The 18,764-nt window shown below is 41.3% G+C and overlaps 1 protein-coding gene across 1 annotated transcript in view; it reads right to left on the bottom strand.

The window, feature by feature from the left end:
• Positions 1 to 18,764, bottom strand: part of DMBT1 (deleted in malignant brain tumors 1) — a 306,433-nt gene that overhangs the window by 227,809 nt on the left and 59,860 nt on the right. Inside the window, exons 7-15 of the mRNA XM_029610571.1 lie at positions 17,715 to 18,032; positions 17,037 to 17,051; positions 10,628 to 10,666; positions 9,396 to 9,713; positions 5,089 to 5,103; positions 3,524 to 3,562; positions 2,868 to 2,906; positions 1,674 to 1,991; positions 701 to 1,018 (exon numbers count right to left, since the gene is read on the bottom strand). Of these exons, the coding sequence (XP_029466431.1) occupies positions 701 to 1,018; positions 1,674 to 1,991; positions 2,868 to 2,906; positions 3,524 to 3,562; positions 5,089 to 5,103; positions 9,396 to 9,713; positions 10,628 to 10,666; positions 17,037 to 17,051; positions 17,715 to 18,032 (1,419 nt within the window). The remainder of the gene's footprint in view (positions 1 to 700; positions 1,019 to 1,673; positions 1,992 to 2,867; positions 2,907 to 3,523; positions 3,563 to 5,088; positions 5,104 to 9,395; positions 9,714 to 10,627; positions 10,667 to 17,036; positions 17,052 to 17,714; positions 18,033 to 18,764) is intronic.

The raw sequence follows: 18,764 nt of genomic DNA, 5'->3' as shown, positions 1-18,764 counted from the left end.
GATCCGTTTCCTCTCCAGGGCCGAGGTGTTTGCATTATAGGCACCTGGAAGTCAACTCTGGCTCTGGGGAAAGAAAGACTCAGCCTACAGATCTCTATAAAAATATTATGGGAAGTGACTGCATGTCAGATATTACATGGACATATCAGTCCAGGGGCTCTGATTTGTGCTTCATCCCTAATGTGTTTATCCTTTATTTAATCAAGGTCTCCCATTTTGTTCAATGTTAATTATTCAAAGTGTATGCATTTATTCAAAGATTATTCATTGTTAAGTGTTCTATGTGATGCTCACAGGCGAGGTTTTTGTTCATTGTAAACCAGTGTGATTTGTATTCTATACAGGAATATCGGTATATAAAAGTTAAAAATAAATAAATAAATAAAATAAATAATAGCCATCTTTCTGCTCTATCAGGAGCATCTGGACCCTCATCACCTCCATCCATAGCAGGGACAAGCTTCTGAGAACTAAAACTTTATTTAGCATTACAGGATTTTATTCAAACCACGTGTTAAATGATCTAGTTTCACAATCCAATCAGTTTTCATGAGGCATGGATTACTCCAACAAGAAATACTTTTCCAGAACAAGGAATAAAGCTACATCCTTCTCTGAAACTGTCCATACTGCTCAAAGGCTATGATGACACATAGAGGAGTAACTGAGATCTCACGTGACGAGAGACAGGAAACGGTACCTGAGCAGATGGCACCGGCGTCTTCATGATGACCACAGTTATGCACTTTCCATCCACGGCTGGAGCACTGGGACAGGAACCACTCGTCTCCTCTGCACTGCACATCATCCAGAAGAATATCTCCTGTGCCTTGACCAAAATGGGCACTGCCAGGAGCCGCAACAGCAGAACCGCAGCCCAGCTGTCTGCACACAGCATTTGCATCATTTGTATCCCACAGGTCATCACAAACCGATCCCCATTTTCCAGCATGATAAACTTCAACACGCCCTGCACATCTGTCTGAGCCATTCACCAACCGCACCTCATACGTAGAACCTACAGGCACAAGAGGAGCGAATGTTTTAAGCAGGAATGTGGTGTATTTTTCTCATTCTACAGGCTCTGAATTAGGGAAGTAAAGTCTTCGCTTCTAGTTTTAGAGACTAATAACTATTTATTTATTTTCTGAACGTGTAAATCTCTTTTCCAAACTGGAACTGTACAAGGCGGGTATACAAGATCTAAAATAAATACTTTATAGATAAATGCAACTTTGTAATAAATCAAACAACAGCAGCAGCAATGTAGAAACAACAATCAGATAAACATACAGAGGGGAAATCTCAAACGGCCCCCAGAGCGGTAAAATCTGCGTATTCAACCTGTTATTAAGCTTGTAAAAGGCTTTAAATACTCCCAAAGGGAACAATAATCAATCTGCCCTCTTTGGTGCAAATACTGCAAGGATGCTTTCCACGCCAGGCTGAAGACAATAACTAGTGCAAAATTTCACGTTTCCTTTTCCTTTGGTTATTAATTTCATAATCCAATCAGCTTTCATGAGGCAAGGATTACTCCAAAGAAGAAATACATTTCCAGAACAAGGAATAAAGCTATGTCCTTCTCTGAAACTGTCCATACTGCTCAAAGGCTACGCTGACACATACAGGAGTAACTGAGATCTCACGTGACGGGAGACAGGAAACGGTACCTGAGCAGATGGCACCGGCGTCTTCATGATGACCACAGTTATGCACTTTCCATCCACGGCTGGAGCACTGGCCCAGGAACCACTCGTCTCCTCTGCACTGCACATCATCCAGAAGAATATCTCCTGTGCCTTGGCCAAAATGGGCACTGCCAGGAGCCGCAACAGCAGAACCGCAGCCCAGCTGTCTGCACACAGCATTTGCATCATTTGTATCCCACAGGTCATCACAAACCGATCCCCATTTTCCAGCATGGTAAACTTCAACACGCCCTGCACATCTGTCTGAGCCATTCACCAACCGCACCTCATGCATTGAACCTACAGGCACAAGAGGAGCGAATGTTTTAAGCAGAAATGTGGTGCATTTTTCTCATTCTACAGGCTTTGAATTAGGGAAGTAAAGTCCTCGCTTCTAGTTTTAGAGACTAATAACTATTTATTTATTTCTGAACTTGTAAATCTCTTTTCCAAACTGGAACTGTACAAGGCGGGTATACAAGATCTAAAATAAAAACCTTATAAATAAATGCAACTTTATAATAAATCAAACAACAGCAGCAATGTAGAAACAATAATCAGATAAACATACAGAGGGGAATTCTCAAACTGCCCCCAGAGCGGTAAAATCTGCGTATTCAACCTGTTATTACGCATGTAAAAGGCTTTAAATACACCCAAAGGGAGCAATAATCAATCTGCCCTCTTTGGTGCAAATACTGCAGGGACGTTTTCCACGCCAGGCTGAAGACAATAATTAGTGCACAATTTCACGTTTCCTTTTCCTTTGGTTGTTGCTGCCAGGACAATCTCTGTTTCTGTGAGTTCAACAACTCAAAAGCAAACCAACCCCAATAGATGTGAAATTGCAATATGCTCAGGATATTTTCCTCTCCCCGGGATCTCCTCCTGACAATGCTGGTAAAATTAGGCACAGATAGTTCTCCAATAACCTGAAGCTCCCACACGGCCCTAACACTTCAGGCCATCTGATTCCTTAGACGAAAAAGATCTGAAACGTAACTGAGGACCCACAGCTCAATCCATGGGACCCAGGATCCTATCCCAATTTACAATTCAGCACTTTGGGAAGAGAGACCTCTGGGATGGGACGTCTGGTGTCCTGTGAGGCTGCGTGATTTGTATCACAGATTCAGAAGGAGCAATGTTATTATTACCTGAGATAATGTCACTTACCAGCTGTAAAAGTTGGTCCTAGGGAGGGTCTTGAAGTAGCTACGAATGAAAAGGAAACATAACCCAGCAGTATAAATAGGAGAGTTCGTTTTTTTAATTTATAGTTTATTAACTTTCTTAATACATTTAAATGAAAATAAGAAATAAGCAAAATCATGTATTACATAAGAGAATAAATGTACACTTTAACACTCAGGCAGTCTTCCATCTGTAATATCAGAGTATAGACCACATTATCATGGGGGAGCCTTTTACATAGGAAAAATAGCACAAGTAATTATGTATCAACATAATCCAAGGAGAGACTTTTATATGTTCCACCATTCTCTATCTACCAAGGTCGCTGTAACCAGCTCTAACCACTTTTATCTTGAAGAAAAACTTCTAAATGCCCTGGATCGGTGAAAACAAACTTATTTTTCTGAAAGGGAATTAAACATTTACAGGGGAATTTAAGGAAGAAGGTGGCCCCTAGGGCCAAAACCCTCTAACACAATAATAAAAATTGTTTTCTCCTGAGTTGAGTAGATTTGGACACATCAGGAAACATCTGCACTGATAGTCCACAAAAGCAAAGCTTTTATTCTTAAAGTACTTCTGAAGAGGGCGAGGGCAGAAGGAGCAATGTTATTATTACCTGAGATAATGTCACTTACCAGCTGTAAAAGTTGGTCCTAGGGAGGGTCTTGAAGTAGCTACGAATGAAAAGTAAACATAACCCAGCAGTATAAATAGGAGAGTTTTGATCAATTCCCTTTTATGCTTTTATAACATTAATCAACCCTACAACTCTTATACAATACAAAGAGGAGAGGGAAGGAGAGATACGGGAAATTTGGGACATTTCGGCAGTTTAAGAATAATAAGAAACAAGATTTCCTGACCATGTCCTCAGAGGTTCTTTTATTTCTGGAGGTGATGTTCCCTTTCTTGCTGTTTTAATTTATCTGCACCCTCTCACCCAACTTCAAGCAGGTTTTCAGGCTCTGCTTATCCCTTTCTCCCTTGGGCACCCAAGCAAGCTCCCTTCACTGATGGGTTTACTTCCTGCAGCTCTCAGGCCCTGGAACCACTCTCACCACATTCTGTGCATTCTGCTCCCTCCTTCCCACAATCTGAGAAAAGCATGAAGATCCTTCCTCTCCTCTAACTTCATGATCCTTCAATGGTGCGATTAGCATCAGCTAAGAAAACTAAAAAGTCATGGGATAGGAGGCGATGTCCTTTTGTGGATTACAAACTGGTTAAAAGACAGGAAACAGAGAGTAGGATTAAATGGTCAATTTTCTCAGTGGAAAAGGGTAAGCAGAGGAGTGCCTCAGGGATCTGTACTTGGACCAGTGCTTTTCAATATATTTATAAATGATCTGGAAAGGAATACGATGCTGACACCAGATCTTCCTTTCCCAGGTGGGAGAGTACAGAGGTGTCTATATGACAAGCGAGCATTGACAGAAATGTGAGCAGTCCTCTTATAGGTATTTCTTCTCTGGAGGATAAGAGGTTTAGCGCTGATAAGGAACCTCTTGTTTGAGTTTATGTGGGGGCAGAGCTGCTATAGCAGTTACTTTAGAGACCCGTGAATCCCCATCTAATCAGATGTAAATATCCTGTAATCTCTGACAGCTGGAATCCCAGAATAAACATTTGTCGGTTTTATGATAATGTTTTGTGTGAGATCCTCTTTTATCTCAAGGTGTGATTCCTCCGATCTGGGTATCAATACAGAGGGAATGGGAAAGCACTCAGAGGGGGTTACAGAGGGGATACAGGGTTCCTGGTTTTCTCTTTCCAGCTTGGGAAATATTGTGCTTACCTCTGTGGAGGTGCACTACAACATCTCCTCTTCCTATTCCTTTATTGAACCAGAGAAAGACGAGTAGGGGCACGTGAAGGGATCACAACTCAATATAAACATTTCCCGTTAATCCTATGTGCTAAATTGTGTGTGGTGCATATGGTCTTTTATGCTCAAAGGTTGGATTCTGATTTGGTAAATAAAAATAGTGTAAATAAATTTATTATTATAAGGAAAAAGACACAAAATACATATAAATGTAAATGTAAAAGGGTAATACCAGGCCTTCATCATCCTGTCTAGAAGCAGCTTAGTGACCCCAGTGATTAGGAAGGTTATGATGTGGTCACTATCCTAGCCTGTGATGGAGAGAAGAGGATATTTCTCTGTGGGAAAAGCCTTAATGTTAAATCCTTCACTTACCCAAGTGCTGAGACGCTGTTAGAATAAAAAGAAAAGAAAATGTCAGTGTCCAGAGAATCCTCCCCAGGAAATCACACACTCCAGGTCTTCCAGGAGATGCATTTAACTTCTCAGATTGAATATTTTCATTTAACTAATCATCTTTGGAGATGTACATTTGTTGAGAAATCACAAGAAAAATGCAGCGAAACAATCTTTTCTTACTTGCCGTTTCAAACGAAAAGCCCTCCCAATAATGCTGGATTTTTATTTTCACCTTTAATGCAGTCCCTGGCCTGCCGCTACCTCTGCCAAAGCCCCAATCCCCTACCTCCCCCCAATACAGAGTGAAAACCCCCAAAATTAACCACGTCATCCTGCCCATCTTTCTCCATCTCACAGATCACAGAAATCAAAATGAGACACAAGCAATCTCTCAAAAATCCCATCTCACTGGCTCTCGATTCAAATTGTCCTCTGCATAGAGGGCCGGAGTGGAAGTGGGAGAATGAGGAAGACCTAGAGAGGCACTAGGGAGGATTTGAGAAGAGATCCTGACTCCTTTCCTTTCTTTTTTTCCTTTTTCCCTTTGATTTTTATTTCATTTCAAGTTAATGAAACAAGCAAATGAGATATTAAACAATTTGAGAAAAAAAGAAACAGCTTTGTAGTCTGAGCACATGATGTATGTAGTATTATGCACTGACTTTCTGAGGCACCTCAATTCTGCTGTGTTACTGAATACTAGTTTTTAGACAAAGAAAGCAGCGGACCCTGACTATGTGCTGGAATGCAATGAGCCGACACCCCAGACCCATTAGCTGATTGGTCTAATACATACTCAAAACAAATGTACCGCTCTTGTCTAAAAACAGCACTCCGAATATGCTCTGATTGGTCAGTATGAAGGGTTTATAATGCTATGCACACAGCTGGAAGAGTTGAGTAACTGGGTGTTAATACGATTGTTGTGAGGAGCATTCCTATTGAAGGCGTGCGTATATGCATAAAGACGGAAGTGTGGCATGGTTATGCTTATTAGATTGTTTTGAAAGTACAAAGAGACATTGAAAAAGTTATGTTTCTTTAATGTGCAATTATTGGTGGAGGTTGGCACATAGTGTTCACTAACCATTACATTTCAGGCAACCTCTCAAGCTTTTTCTTGCAAATCCTGCAAATCCTAATTGAGTGGTATTTCAAAATGCATTTCACCTCAGAGTGCCGCTGCCTGAATTTATTCTCCAAGGTTGAAATCTAAAATTGGTATTATTCCACAAAGCGGCTTGTTATAGTGCCTCCTAGTGGATGCATATCATCATTCTTTTTATTACTTTTTTGTATGCTAGCTTTTATTTTTCAGGTCAACTGCCTTCCTGTCATGAAAGAATTAAGGCCGATATTTTATTTTCTTAAGTTTTTTCAGTTTTATTTTCTTTTTCCATTTTTAAACAGAATTCTGGTTTTTGTTTTTCTGGCATTTCCCAGGCATTTTTCAGACACCTTTTTGGTTTACTTTTACTTTTGTTTTCATTTTTGAGCTCAAAATATGTGTTAACTGTTGTCTGTCTTGATGTTATGAAGACATTGTATGAATATTTGTGAAATAAATGGATATGTGTTGGTCTTGTGAAACATATGTTCTATGTAGTGTCTACCATACCTGAGTTGTCTGTGGTTCTGTTTATTACATTTCACTTCTGCTGCATCAATTTGAATTTGTGTTGCTCCATTACACACACATGTTCTATGAACACACATATTTAACTTAGGCCTTGATTAGCAAAAGATTTTTACACCTGACTGAATAAAATGAGTATTCCATTGATTGTCAGAATTCAGAGCTCGTCTTGGCGAGCCAGCCCAACATTATATCATTATATGACCTGAGTTATCTACTCATTTGGCCTGATTTCTTCTTTGTTTTATATTTTGTTATTCTTTACCCTGATGTAGTTTTCTTGATCATATGAATTAATGTACCTTGATCTGCCATTGAATAATTGATTGTTATATGTATCTAGTTATTATGCCTTTTTGCAAGTGCCATGATTTAGATTTCCTAAATCAATGATATAATTTGAGGTCATGCAATTTTTACACTTGTAGAAATTTCCAGTCCTAAAATTTCTTTTATGTGATTGCTTGAAATGTTCTTCTATCTCTATCTATAAGCTAGTTTGTTTACATTTGGGTTTCCAGAGGGGAATATATAATTTTTCTTTATTTCTGGTTTTTATTCTACTACATTTCTTCCTTTTCCTGTGCAAAGACTCACACTGATGATTTAGCAACCCTACGAAGTACATTATTTTGTTTTAGACCACATAGCATGCTAAAGACTTTCTCACAGAGTCAGCTGTCACTTGTTTCTATGATTATCCCCAATTACACTCAGACACACCACCGATCTAAGAGGGGTATTAGCCCCGCTTCCCCAGAAGCACCCGAAGACGAAGCAGTACAACCAGCCCTCAACTACATTAACAGCATATACCCTTTGACCAAAACTCGTTTAGATGCCTTCTCATCCACAGCTGGGTCACCTCTTGGACAGGTGATTGCCACAGTTGAATTAGGAATGTCCATACAGCGATTGCTTTCACTGCTACATGTTGTTGGCATAGAACTAAATAGCGCCATCAATACCCTGCAGGACCAGCTTCATGTATTGGACTTTTGCTATGCCTTTGCCTACCATGCATATGCCTCTGCCTTCGACAATTTGAATCTTCCATTGCTGCAGCCATGCCCAGGATTCCCGGACTGAGAATTATGGTCAACTCTTCATCTGCAGTGCAAGATCAAGTCACTACTATCCGTCAGCACTTGATGATGGACACACATGAGTTTACCCATGAATCAGATGGGTAGGGAAAAATAGAGAGTTTAGCCGAGGATGGGTAAGATTTCTTCACCTAAGGCTAGTTTAGGATGAAAGGGACAACCTAAGACAGGCACCCACGACCCCGCCCATACGTGAAGGGTTTATAGGCGTAACCCTTCAAGAGGGGGATGTATGTAGTATTATGCACTGACTTTCTGAGGCACCTCATTTCTGCTGTATTCCTGAATACTAGTTTTTAGACAAAGAAAGCAGAGGACCCTGACTTTGTGCTGGAATGCAATGAGTCGATACCCCAGACCCATTAGCTGATTGGTCTAATACATACTCAAATCAAATGTACCGCTCTTATCTAAAAACAACACTCTGAATATGTTCTGAGTGGTCAGTATGAAGGGTTTATAATGCTATGCACACTGCTGGAAGAGTTGAGTAACTGGGTGTTAATACGATTGTTGTGAGGACCTATGTTACTCCCTGGGACAAATTATTTCCTCATGCTTTGTTCCGGTCCCTGTCCCTTTGTCTTTGTCTTTCTCTAATAAAGTTTGGTTTCAGGTTACAATCTGCCAGCAGTTTCTCTCGAATCAACAATACCTTACAATCTTTTGTATGTGTCTAGGATTAACCTGAGCGGAAAGCAAAAGGTTTTATAAAGGAAAGCTGCAGAAGATGGGCCCCAGGATAACAATAAACTCATGGGAACTCGTCAGCCAAGACGTTCCTCCATTCATGGAATTTTTCTCAGGGTCTGATGAAACTGCAGCTAATAATGTTTTGGGGATTGTCCATTGAACCTGCTGTCCCTGGGCAGATCCGTTTCCTCTCCAGGGCCGAGGTGTTTGCATTATAGGCACCTGGAAGTCAACTCTGGCTCTGGGGAAAGAAAGACTCAGCCTACAGATCTCTATAAAAATATTATGGGAAGTGACTGCATGTCAGATATTACATGGACATATCAGTCCACAGGCTCTGATTTGTACTTCATCCCTAATGTGTTTATCCTTTATTTAATCAAGGTCTCCCAATTTGTTCAATGTTAATTATTCAAAGTTTATTCATTGTTAAGTGTTCTATGTAACGCTCACAGGTGAGGTTTTTGTTCATTGTAAACCTGTGTGATTTATATTCTATACAGGAATATCGGTATATAAAAATAAATAAATAAATAAATAATAGCCATCTCTCTGCTCTATCAGAAGCATCTGGACCCTCATCACCTCCATCCATAGCAGGGACAAGCTTCTGAGAACTAAAACTTTATTTAGCATTACAGGATTTTATTCAAACCACATGTTAAATGATTTAGTTTCACAATCCAATCAGTTTTCATGAGGCATGGATTACTCCAAAGAAGAAATACTTTTCCAGAACAAGGAATAAAGCTACATCCTTCTCTGAAACTGTCCATACTGCTCAAAGGCTATGATGACACATAGAGGAGTAACTGAGATCTCATGTGACGAGAGACAGGAAACGGTACCTGAGCAGATGGCACCGGCATCTTCATGATGACCACAGTTATGCACTTTCCATCCACGGCTGGAGCACTGGGACAGGAACCATTCATCCCCTCTGCACTGCACATCATCCAGAAGAATATCTCCTGTGCCTTGACCAAAATGGGCACTGCCAGGAGCCGCAACAGCAGAACCGCAGCCCAGCTGTCTGCACACAGCATTTGCATCATTTGTATCCCACAGGTCATCACAAACCGATCCCCATTTTCCAGCATGATAAACTTCAACACGCCCTGCACATCTGTCTGAGCCATTCACCAACCGCACCTCATGCGTCGAATCTACAGGCACAAGAGGAGCGAATGTTTTAAGCAGAAATGTGGGTGCATTTTTCTCATTCTACAGGCTCTGAATTAGGTAAGTAAAGTCCTCGCTTCTAGTTTTAGAGACTAATAACTATTTATTTATTTTCTGAACGTGTAAATCTCTTTTCCAAACTGGAACTGTACAAGGCGGGTATACAAGATCTAAAATAAAAACTTTATAGATAAATACAACTTTATAATAAATCAAACAACAGCAGCAGCAATGTAGGAACAATAATCAGATAAACATACAGAGGGGAAATCTCAAACTGCCCCCAGAGCGGTAAAATCTGCATATTCATCCTGTTTCTACACGTGTAAAAGGCTTTAAATACTCCCAAAGGGGGCAATAAACAATCTGCCCTCTTTGGTGCAAATACTGCAGGGACGTTTTCCTCGCCATGCTGAAGACAATAATTAGTGCAAAATTTCAGGTTTCCTTTTCCTTTGGTTATTGCTGCCAGGACAATCTAAGCTGCGGTATTTGCATCTGTTTCTGTGAGTTCAACAACTCATAAGCAAACCAACCCCCATAGATGTGAAATTGCAATATGCACAGGATATTTTCCTCTCCCCGGGATCTCCTCCTGACAATGCCGGTAAAAGTAGGCACAGATAGTTCTGCAATAAGCTGAAGCTCCCACAAGGCTGTAACACTTCAGGCCATCTGATTACATAGAAGAAGAAAATTTGAAACGTAACTGAGGACATTCAGCACAATCCATGGGACTCAGGATCCTATCCCAATTTACAATTTAGCACTTTGGGAAGAGACACCTTTGGGATGGGACGTCTAGTGTCCTGTGAGGCTGCGTGATTTGTATCACAGATTCAAAAGGGGCGAGGGCAGAAGGAGCAATGTTATTATTACCTGAGATAATGTCACTTACCAGCTGTAAAAGTTGGTCCTGGGGAGGGTCTTGAAGTAGCTACGAATGAAAAGGAAACATAACCCAGCAGTATAAATAGGAGAGTTTTGATCTATTCTCTTTTATGCTTTTATAACATTAATCAACCCTACAACTCTAATACAATACAAAGAGGAGAGGGAAGGACAGACACGGGAAATTTGGGCCATTTCGGCAGTTTAAGAATAATAAGAAACAAGATTTCCTGACCATGTCCTCAGAGGTTCTTTTATTTCTGGAGGTGAAGTTTTCTTTCTTGCTGTTTTAATTTATCTGCACCCTCTCACCCATCTTTAAGCAGGTTTTCAGGTTCTGCTTATCCCTTTCTCCCTTGGGCACCCAAGCAAGCTCCCTTCACTGATGGCTTTACTTCCTGCAGCTCTCAGGCCCTGGAACCACTCTCACCACATTCTGTGCATTCTGCTCTCTCCTTCCCACAATCTAAGAAAAGCATGAAGACGCCTAATGGTGCAATTAGCATCAGCTAAGAAAACTAAAAAGTCATGGGATAGGAGGCGATGTCCTTTCATGGACACTGAGAGGAGAGGAGAGGATCACCTTGCTGTTGGCTGAAAGGAATCAGTAAGTTTTTGCTTGGGACATTGTCTTTTTTAAAAGTATTGGGGCAAAGTTAACTATTTGGGAATATTATTTAGTGTGTTTGTGTGTTTGTGCCTTTAATAGTCAGAAAGGCAGTGAATAAACAAGTTAGACTGTTTGTATTTTTAGTCAGTCAATAAGGTAGCAGTAGGTAGTTGTTTATTTTTAAAAGTCTGCAGAACTGAGTGTTCTCCAGACTTTTAAAGAACTGAGTGTTTGTATTTAATACTAACTGAGTGCTTGTATTGAAAAAAAAACAAAACCACAAAAAAAAAAAAAAAAAACCCAACGCAAAAAGTAGCCAGAAGCTAGAAATAAGCTAGGAGCAGTGTATAACTAAGTAAAAAAGTAAAATAGTTCAGCTCAGTTACTCACCTTGGAAAGGTTTTGAGGTAGTGTGATTGGGTTTGAATAGGGACCAACATTTGTTAATCAAGAGAGCAGTGAGTCACTCAGGCTGACTAACTGAAGTTAGACTGTTTGTATTTCCCAAGCCACCCACCCCTAGCTCATCCATTAATTTATAGACAGGTGCCACTTTCCCAAAACCCCCCCCCAAAAAACAGGAAAAACTTTATTGAGAATTCGATCAGACCCCGGTAGGCCACTACCAGACACATAGTGAATTCACTAATACATTTAAAGGACGTTAGACACATTCCTACTCCCATAGCAACCTAAAACTTAAACAGGAAGTTATCAAAATTGAGATGAAGGCAGCAGTCCAGTAGCAAGAGGGGGGCTTCCCAGTCTTTTGCATCGAGTGTCACATGTATGATTTTTTACCCACCGGTGAGAAGTTGTACATGTGAATGTGATGCAAAGAGCTCCTGTCTCTCAGAGAGCGAGTCCGATCTCTGGAGGCTAGAGTGTCAGATCTGGAAGAGCTGAGGCAGACAGAGAGGTATATAGATGAGAACTTCAGGGACATAGTAGTCAAGTCCCAACTTCAGACTGGCAGCCCTGGTGCTGCCTTGTAGGAAGAAGGTCTCATGATGGGAGAGCACCAACCAGGTACAGCAGGAAAGGATCCTGTAGCAAGGACCTGCTCTCCAGGTGATGCATTGTCCTTTCGCACTGAGGATGTCTCCCCAAGGCCTACTGCCCAGGAGGGAAGGGTTAGGTCGGCTGTCATAGTTGGTGATTCGATTATTAGGAATGTAGATAGCTGGGTGGCTGGAGGGCGTGAGGATCACCTGGTAACATGCCTACCTGGTGCGAAGGGGGCGGACTTCACGCGTCACCTAGATAGGATTTTAGACAGTGCTGGGGAGGAGCCGGCTGTCGTGGTACATGTGGGCACCAACGACATAGGAAAATATGGGAGGGAGGTTCTGGAAGCCAAATTTAGGCTCTTAGGTAGAAAGCTTAAATCCAGAACCTCCAGGGTAGCATTCTCTGAAATGCTCCCTGTTCCACGCGCAGGTCACCAGAGGCAGGCAGAGCTCCGGAGTCTCAATGCGTGGATGAGACGATGGTGCAAGGAAGAGGGATTCAGTTTTGTTAGGAACTGGGGAACCTTTTGGGGAAGGGGGAGTCTCTTCCGAAGGGATGGGCTCCACCTTAACCAGGGTGGAACCAGAGTGCTGGCGCTAACCTTTAAAAAGGAGATAGAGCAGCGTTTAAACTAGAACAAAGGGGAAAGCAAACAGTCGCTCAGCAGTGCATGGTTCGGAGAGAGGTACCTTTAAAGGATACTAATGATGCATTAGAATTAGGGCATCCCGACAGTGAGGTTCCAATAATTAGAAAAGTAGTCCAAGTGCCTGTAACTAAAATCTCACCTGAGCTAAAAAATTCTAACTTATCCCTATCAATTAAAAAGCAGAATGAAAATACAAACAAAAAACAAACTTTGAAATGTTTGTATGCTAATGCCAGAAGTCTAAGAAGTAAGATGGGAGAATTAGAATGTATAGCAGTGAATGATGACATAGACTTAATTGGCATCTCAGAGACATGGTGGAAATAGGATAACCAATGGGACAGTGCTATACCGGGCTACAAATTATATCGCAATGACAGAGAGGAGCACTCGGGAGGAGGTGTGGCGCTTTATGTCCGGGATGGCATAGAGTCCAACAGGATAAACATCCTGCATGAGACTAAATACAAAATTGAATCTTTATGGGTAGAAATCCCTTTTGTGTCGAGGAAGACTATAGTGATAGGGGTATACTACCGTCCACCTGGTCAAGATGGTGAGACGGACAGTGAAATGCTAAGAGAAATTAGGGAAGCTAACCAAATTGGTAGTGCAGTAATAATGGGAGACTTCAATAACCCCAATATTGACTAGGTAAATGTATCATCGGGTCACGCTAGAGAGATAACGTTCCTGGATGGAATAAATGATAGCTTTATGGAGCAATTGGTTCAGGAACCGATGAGAGAGGGAGCAATTTTAGATCTAATTCTCAGTGGAGCACAGGACTTGGTGATAGAGGTAACGGTGGTGGGGCCTCTTGGCAATAGTGATCATAATATGATCAAATTTTATTTAATGACTGAAGAGGAACAGTGTACAAATCCAAGGCTCTTCTGCTAAACTTTCAAAAGGGAAACTTTGATAAAATGAGAAAAATTGTTAGAAAAAAACTGAAAGGAGCAGCTACAAAAGTAAAAAATGTCCAACAGGCGTGGTCATTGTTAAAAAATACCATTCTAGAAGCACAGTCCAGATGTATTCCACATATTAAGAAAGGTGGAAAGAAGGCAAAACGATTACCGGCATGGTTAAAAGGGGAGGTGAAAGAAGCTATTTTAGCCAAAAGATCTTAATTCAAAAATTGGAAGAAGGATCCAACAGAAGAAAATAGGATAAAGCATAAACATTGGCAAGTTAAACGTAAGACATTGATAAGACAGGCTAAGAGAGAATTTGAAAAGAAGTTGGCTGTAGAGGCAAAAACTCACAGTAAAAACGTTTTAAAATATATCTGAAGCAGAAAGCCTGTGAGGGAGTCAGTTGGACCGTTAGATGATCAAGGGGTTAAAGGGGCACTTAGAGAAGATAAGGCCATCGCAGAAAGATTAAATGATTTCTTTGCTTCGGTGTTTACTGAAGAGGATGTTGGGGAGGTACCCGAAATGGAGAGGGTTTTCAGGGGTAATGATTCAGATGGACTGAATCAAATCACGGTGAACCTAGAAGATGTGGTAGGCTTGATTGACAAACTGAAGAGTAGTAAATCACCTGGACCGGATGGTACACACCCCAGAGTTCTGAAGGAACTAAAAAATGAAATTTCAGAGCTATTAGTAAAAATTTGTAACTTATCATTAAAATCATCCATTGTACCTGAAGACTGGAGGATAGCAAATGTAACCCCAATATTTAAAAATGGCTCCAAGGGCAATCCGGGAAACTACAGACCGGTTAGCTTGACTTCAGTGCCAGGAAAAATAGTGGAAAGTGTTTTAAACATCAAAATCACAGAACATATAGAAAGACATGGTTTAATGGAACAGAGTCAGCATGGCTTTACCCAGGACAAGTCTTGCCTCACAAATCTGCTTCACTTTTTTGAAGGAGTTAATAAATATGTGGATAAAGGTGAACCGGTAGATATAGCATACTTGGATTTTCAGAAGGCGTTTGACAAAGTTCCTCATGAGAGGCTTCTAGGAAAAGTAAAAAGTCATGGGATAGGTGGCGATGTCCTTTCGTGGATTGCAAACTGGCTAAAAGACAGGACACAGAGAGTAGGATTAAATGGACAATTTCCTCAGTGGAAGGGAGTGGACAGTGGAGTGCCTCAGGGATCTGTATTGACCCTTACTTTTAAATATATTTATAAATAATCTGGAAAGAAATACGACGAGTGAGATCATCAAATTTGCAGATTACACAAAATTGTTCAGAGTAGTTAAATCACAAGCAGATTGTGATAAATTGCAAGAAGACCTTGTGAGACTGGAAAATTGGGCATCCAAATGGCAGATTAAATTTAATGTGGATAAGTGCAAGTTGATGCATATAGGGAAAAATAACTCATGCTATAATTACACAACGTTGGGTACCATATTAGGTGCTACAACCCAAGAAAGAGATCTGGGTGTCATAGTGGATAACACATTGAAATCGTCGGTTCAGTGTGCTGCGGCAGTCAAAAAAGCAAACAGAATGTTGGGAATTATTAGAAAGAGAATGGTGAAGAAAACGGAAAATGTCATAATGCCTCTGTATCACTCCATGGTGAGACCGCACCTTGAATACTGTGTACAATTCTGGTCGCCGCATCTCAAAAAAGATATAATTGCGATGGAGAAGGTACAGAGAAGGGCTACCAAAATGATAAGGGGAATGGAACAACTCCCCTATGAGAAAAGACTCAAGAGGTTAGGACTTTTCACCTTGGAGAAGAGACGACTGAGGGGGGATATGATAGAGGTGTTTAAAATCATGAGAGGTCCAGAACGGGTAGATGTGAATCGGTTATTTACTCTTTCGGATAGTAGAAAGACTAGGGGGCACTCCATGAAGTTAGCATGGGGCACATTTAAAACTAATCGGAGAAAGTTCTTTTTTACTCAGTGCACAATTAAACTCTGGAATTTGTTGCCAGAGGATGTGGTTAGTGCAGTTAGTATAGCTGTGTTTAAAAAAGGATTGGATAAGTTCTTGGAGGAGAAGTCCATTACCTGCTATTAAGTTCACTTAGAGAATAGCCACTGCCATTAGCAATGGTAACATGGACTAGACATAGTTTTTGGGTACTTGACAGGTTCTTATGGCCTGGATTGGCCACTGTTGGAAACAGGATGCTGGGCTTGATGGACCCTTGGTCTGACCCAGTATGGCATTTTCTTATGTTCTTATGGACTACAAACTGGTTAAAAGATAGGAAACAGAGTAGGATTAAATGGTCAATTTTCTCAGTGGAAAAGGGTAAACAGAGGAGTGCCTCAGGGATCTGTACATGGACCGGTGCTTTTTAATATATTTATAAATGCTCTAGAAAGGAATACGATGCTGACACCAGATCTACCTTTCCCAGGTGGGAGAGTACAGAGGTGTCTATATGACAAGTGAGCATTGACAGAAATGTGAGCAGTCCTCTTATATGTATTTCTTCTCTGGAGGATAAGAGGTTTATAGTTGATAAGAAACCTCTTGTTTGAGTTTCTTATGTGGGGGCAGAGCTGCTATAGCAGTTACTTTAGAGAGCCGTGAACCCCCATCTAATCAGATGTAAATATCCTGTAATCTCTGACAGCTGGAATCCCAGAATAAACGTTTGTCGGTTTTATGATAATGTTTTGTGTGAGACTCTCTTTTATCTCAAGGTGTGATTCCTCCGATCTCGGTATCAATACAGAGGGAATGGGAAAGCACTCATAGGGGGTTACAGAGGGGATACAGGGTTCCTGGGTTTCTCTTTCCAGCTTGGGAAATATTGTGCTTACCTCTGTGCCAGGTGCACTACAACATCTCCTCTTCCCATTCCTTTATTGAACCAGAGAAAGATGAGCTAGGGGCCCGTGAAGGGATCACAACTCAATATAAACATTTCCCGTTTCTCCTATGTGCTAAATTGTGTGTGGTACATATGGTCTTTTATGCTGAGAGGTTGATTTGGTAAATTTATTTACACTTTTTATTTATTATTATAAGGAAAAAGACACCAAATAAATACACATAAATGTAAATGAAAAAGGGTAATACCAGGCCTACATCATCCTGTCTAGAAGTAGTTTAGTGACCCCAGTGATTAGGAAGCTATCCTAGCCTGTGATGGAGAGAAGATTTCTCTGTGGGAAAAGCCTTAATGTTAAATCCTTCACTTACCCGATTGCTGAGATGCTGTTAGGATAAAAAGAAAAGAAAATGTCAGTGTCCTTAGAAACATCCCCAGGAAACTCACACAAACCAGGTCTTCCAGGAAATGCATTTTACTTCTCAGATTGAATATTTTCATTGAGGTAATCATCTTTGGAGATGTATATTTGTTCAGAAATGACAAGAAAAATGCAGGCACTAGGGAGGATTGGAGAAGAGATCCTAGCTCCTTTCCTTTCTTTTTTTCCTTTGATTTTTATTTCATTTCTGGAGAAAGGAATACTCTGAGCCTACAGATCTCTATAAAAATATTATGGGATGTGACTGCATGTCAGATATTACATGGACATATCAGTCCAGGGTCTCTGATTTGTGCTTCATCCCTAATAGCCATCTCTATCAGGAGCATCTGGAGCCTCCTCAGCTCCATCCATAGCAGGGAGAAGCTTATGAGAACCAAAACTTTATTTAGCATTACAGGATCTTATTCAAACCACATGTTAAATGATCTAATTACACAATCCAATCAGCTTTCATGAGGCAAGGATTACTCCAAAGAAGAAATACTTTTCCAAAACAAAGAAGAAAGCTACGCCCTTCTCTAAAACTGTCCATACTGCTCAAAGGCTACGATGACACATACAGGAGTAACTGAGATCTCACGTGACGGGAGACAGGAAACGGTACCTGAGCAGATGGCACCGGCGTCTTCATGATGACCACAGTTATGCACTTTCCATCCACGGCTGGAGCACTGGGCCAGGAACCATTCATCCCCTCTGCACTGCACATCATCCAGAAGAATATCTCCTGTGCCTTGACCAAAATGGGCACTGCCAGGAGCCGCAACAGCAGAACCGCAGCCCAGCTGTCTGCACACAGCATTTGCATCATTTGTATCCCACAGGTCATCACAAACCGATCCCCATTTTCCAGCATGATAAACTTCAACACGCCCTGCACATCTGTCTGAGCCATTCACCAACCGCACCTCATACGTAGAACCTACAGGTACAAGAGGAGCGAATATTTTAAGCAGAAATGTGGGTGCATTTTTCTCATTCTACAGGCTCTGAATTAGGGAAGTACAGTCCTCGCTTCTAGTTTTAGAGACTAATAACTATTTATTTATTTTCTGAGCATGCAAATCTCTTTTCCAAACTGGAACTGTGCAAGCCGGATATACATGATCTAAAATAAAAACTTTATAGATAAATACAACTTTATAATAAATCAAACAACAGGGGGAGCGTGGAAGTAGAGAGAGAGACGCCCCCGACGAAGAAAGACCATCTGACACTGACCTCTGGCGCTCTGAAACCGGAGACTTGCTACCACACTGACCCGGAGGGAACAGCGAAACCGGAGAGAACATCACGTGTTCGGAGAGACCCGGCAAAGACGCTCCAGTGACGTCAGCAGTCGGCGTCTGCTGTATAAATTCAAACAGCAGACGGCGCCCCGCCGTCAACGGTGCGCCGCCTAAGCCGCGCGCCACCAAAGGGGCGCGCGGCTCTGTCCGGCTCAGTCCGGAGAAGGCGGGAGAAGGCTTTCTCCGTTGTTTGGCCAAAGCGACTGAAGGAACCATCCCGAGTACCCCATAGCATTTAATGGGGAGGAAAAGGAAACTGAAATCTTTCCCAGTATCGCCGGTAACACTCAAGGGCCCCATGGACAGTCATGTCGTAAGAATGACTGAGTCACCACGAGAGGACAATATAGAGGACCAGTTTTCTG

Source organism: Rhinatrema bivittatum, chromosome 7, assembly GCF_901001135.1.
Source record: "Rhinatrema bivittatum chromosome 7, aRhiBiv1.1, whole genome shotgun sequence".
NCBI lineage: Eukaryota > Metazoa > Chordata > Amphibia > Gymnophiona > Rhinatrematidae > Rhinatrema > Rhinatrema bivittatum.
The sequence above is the reverse complement of the archived record's forward strand: the minus strand, read 5'-3'. Positions and strand labels throughout refer to the sequence as shown.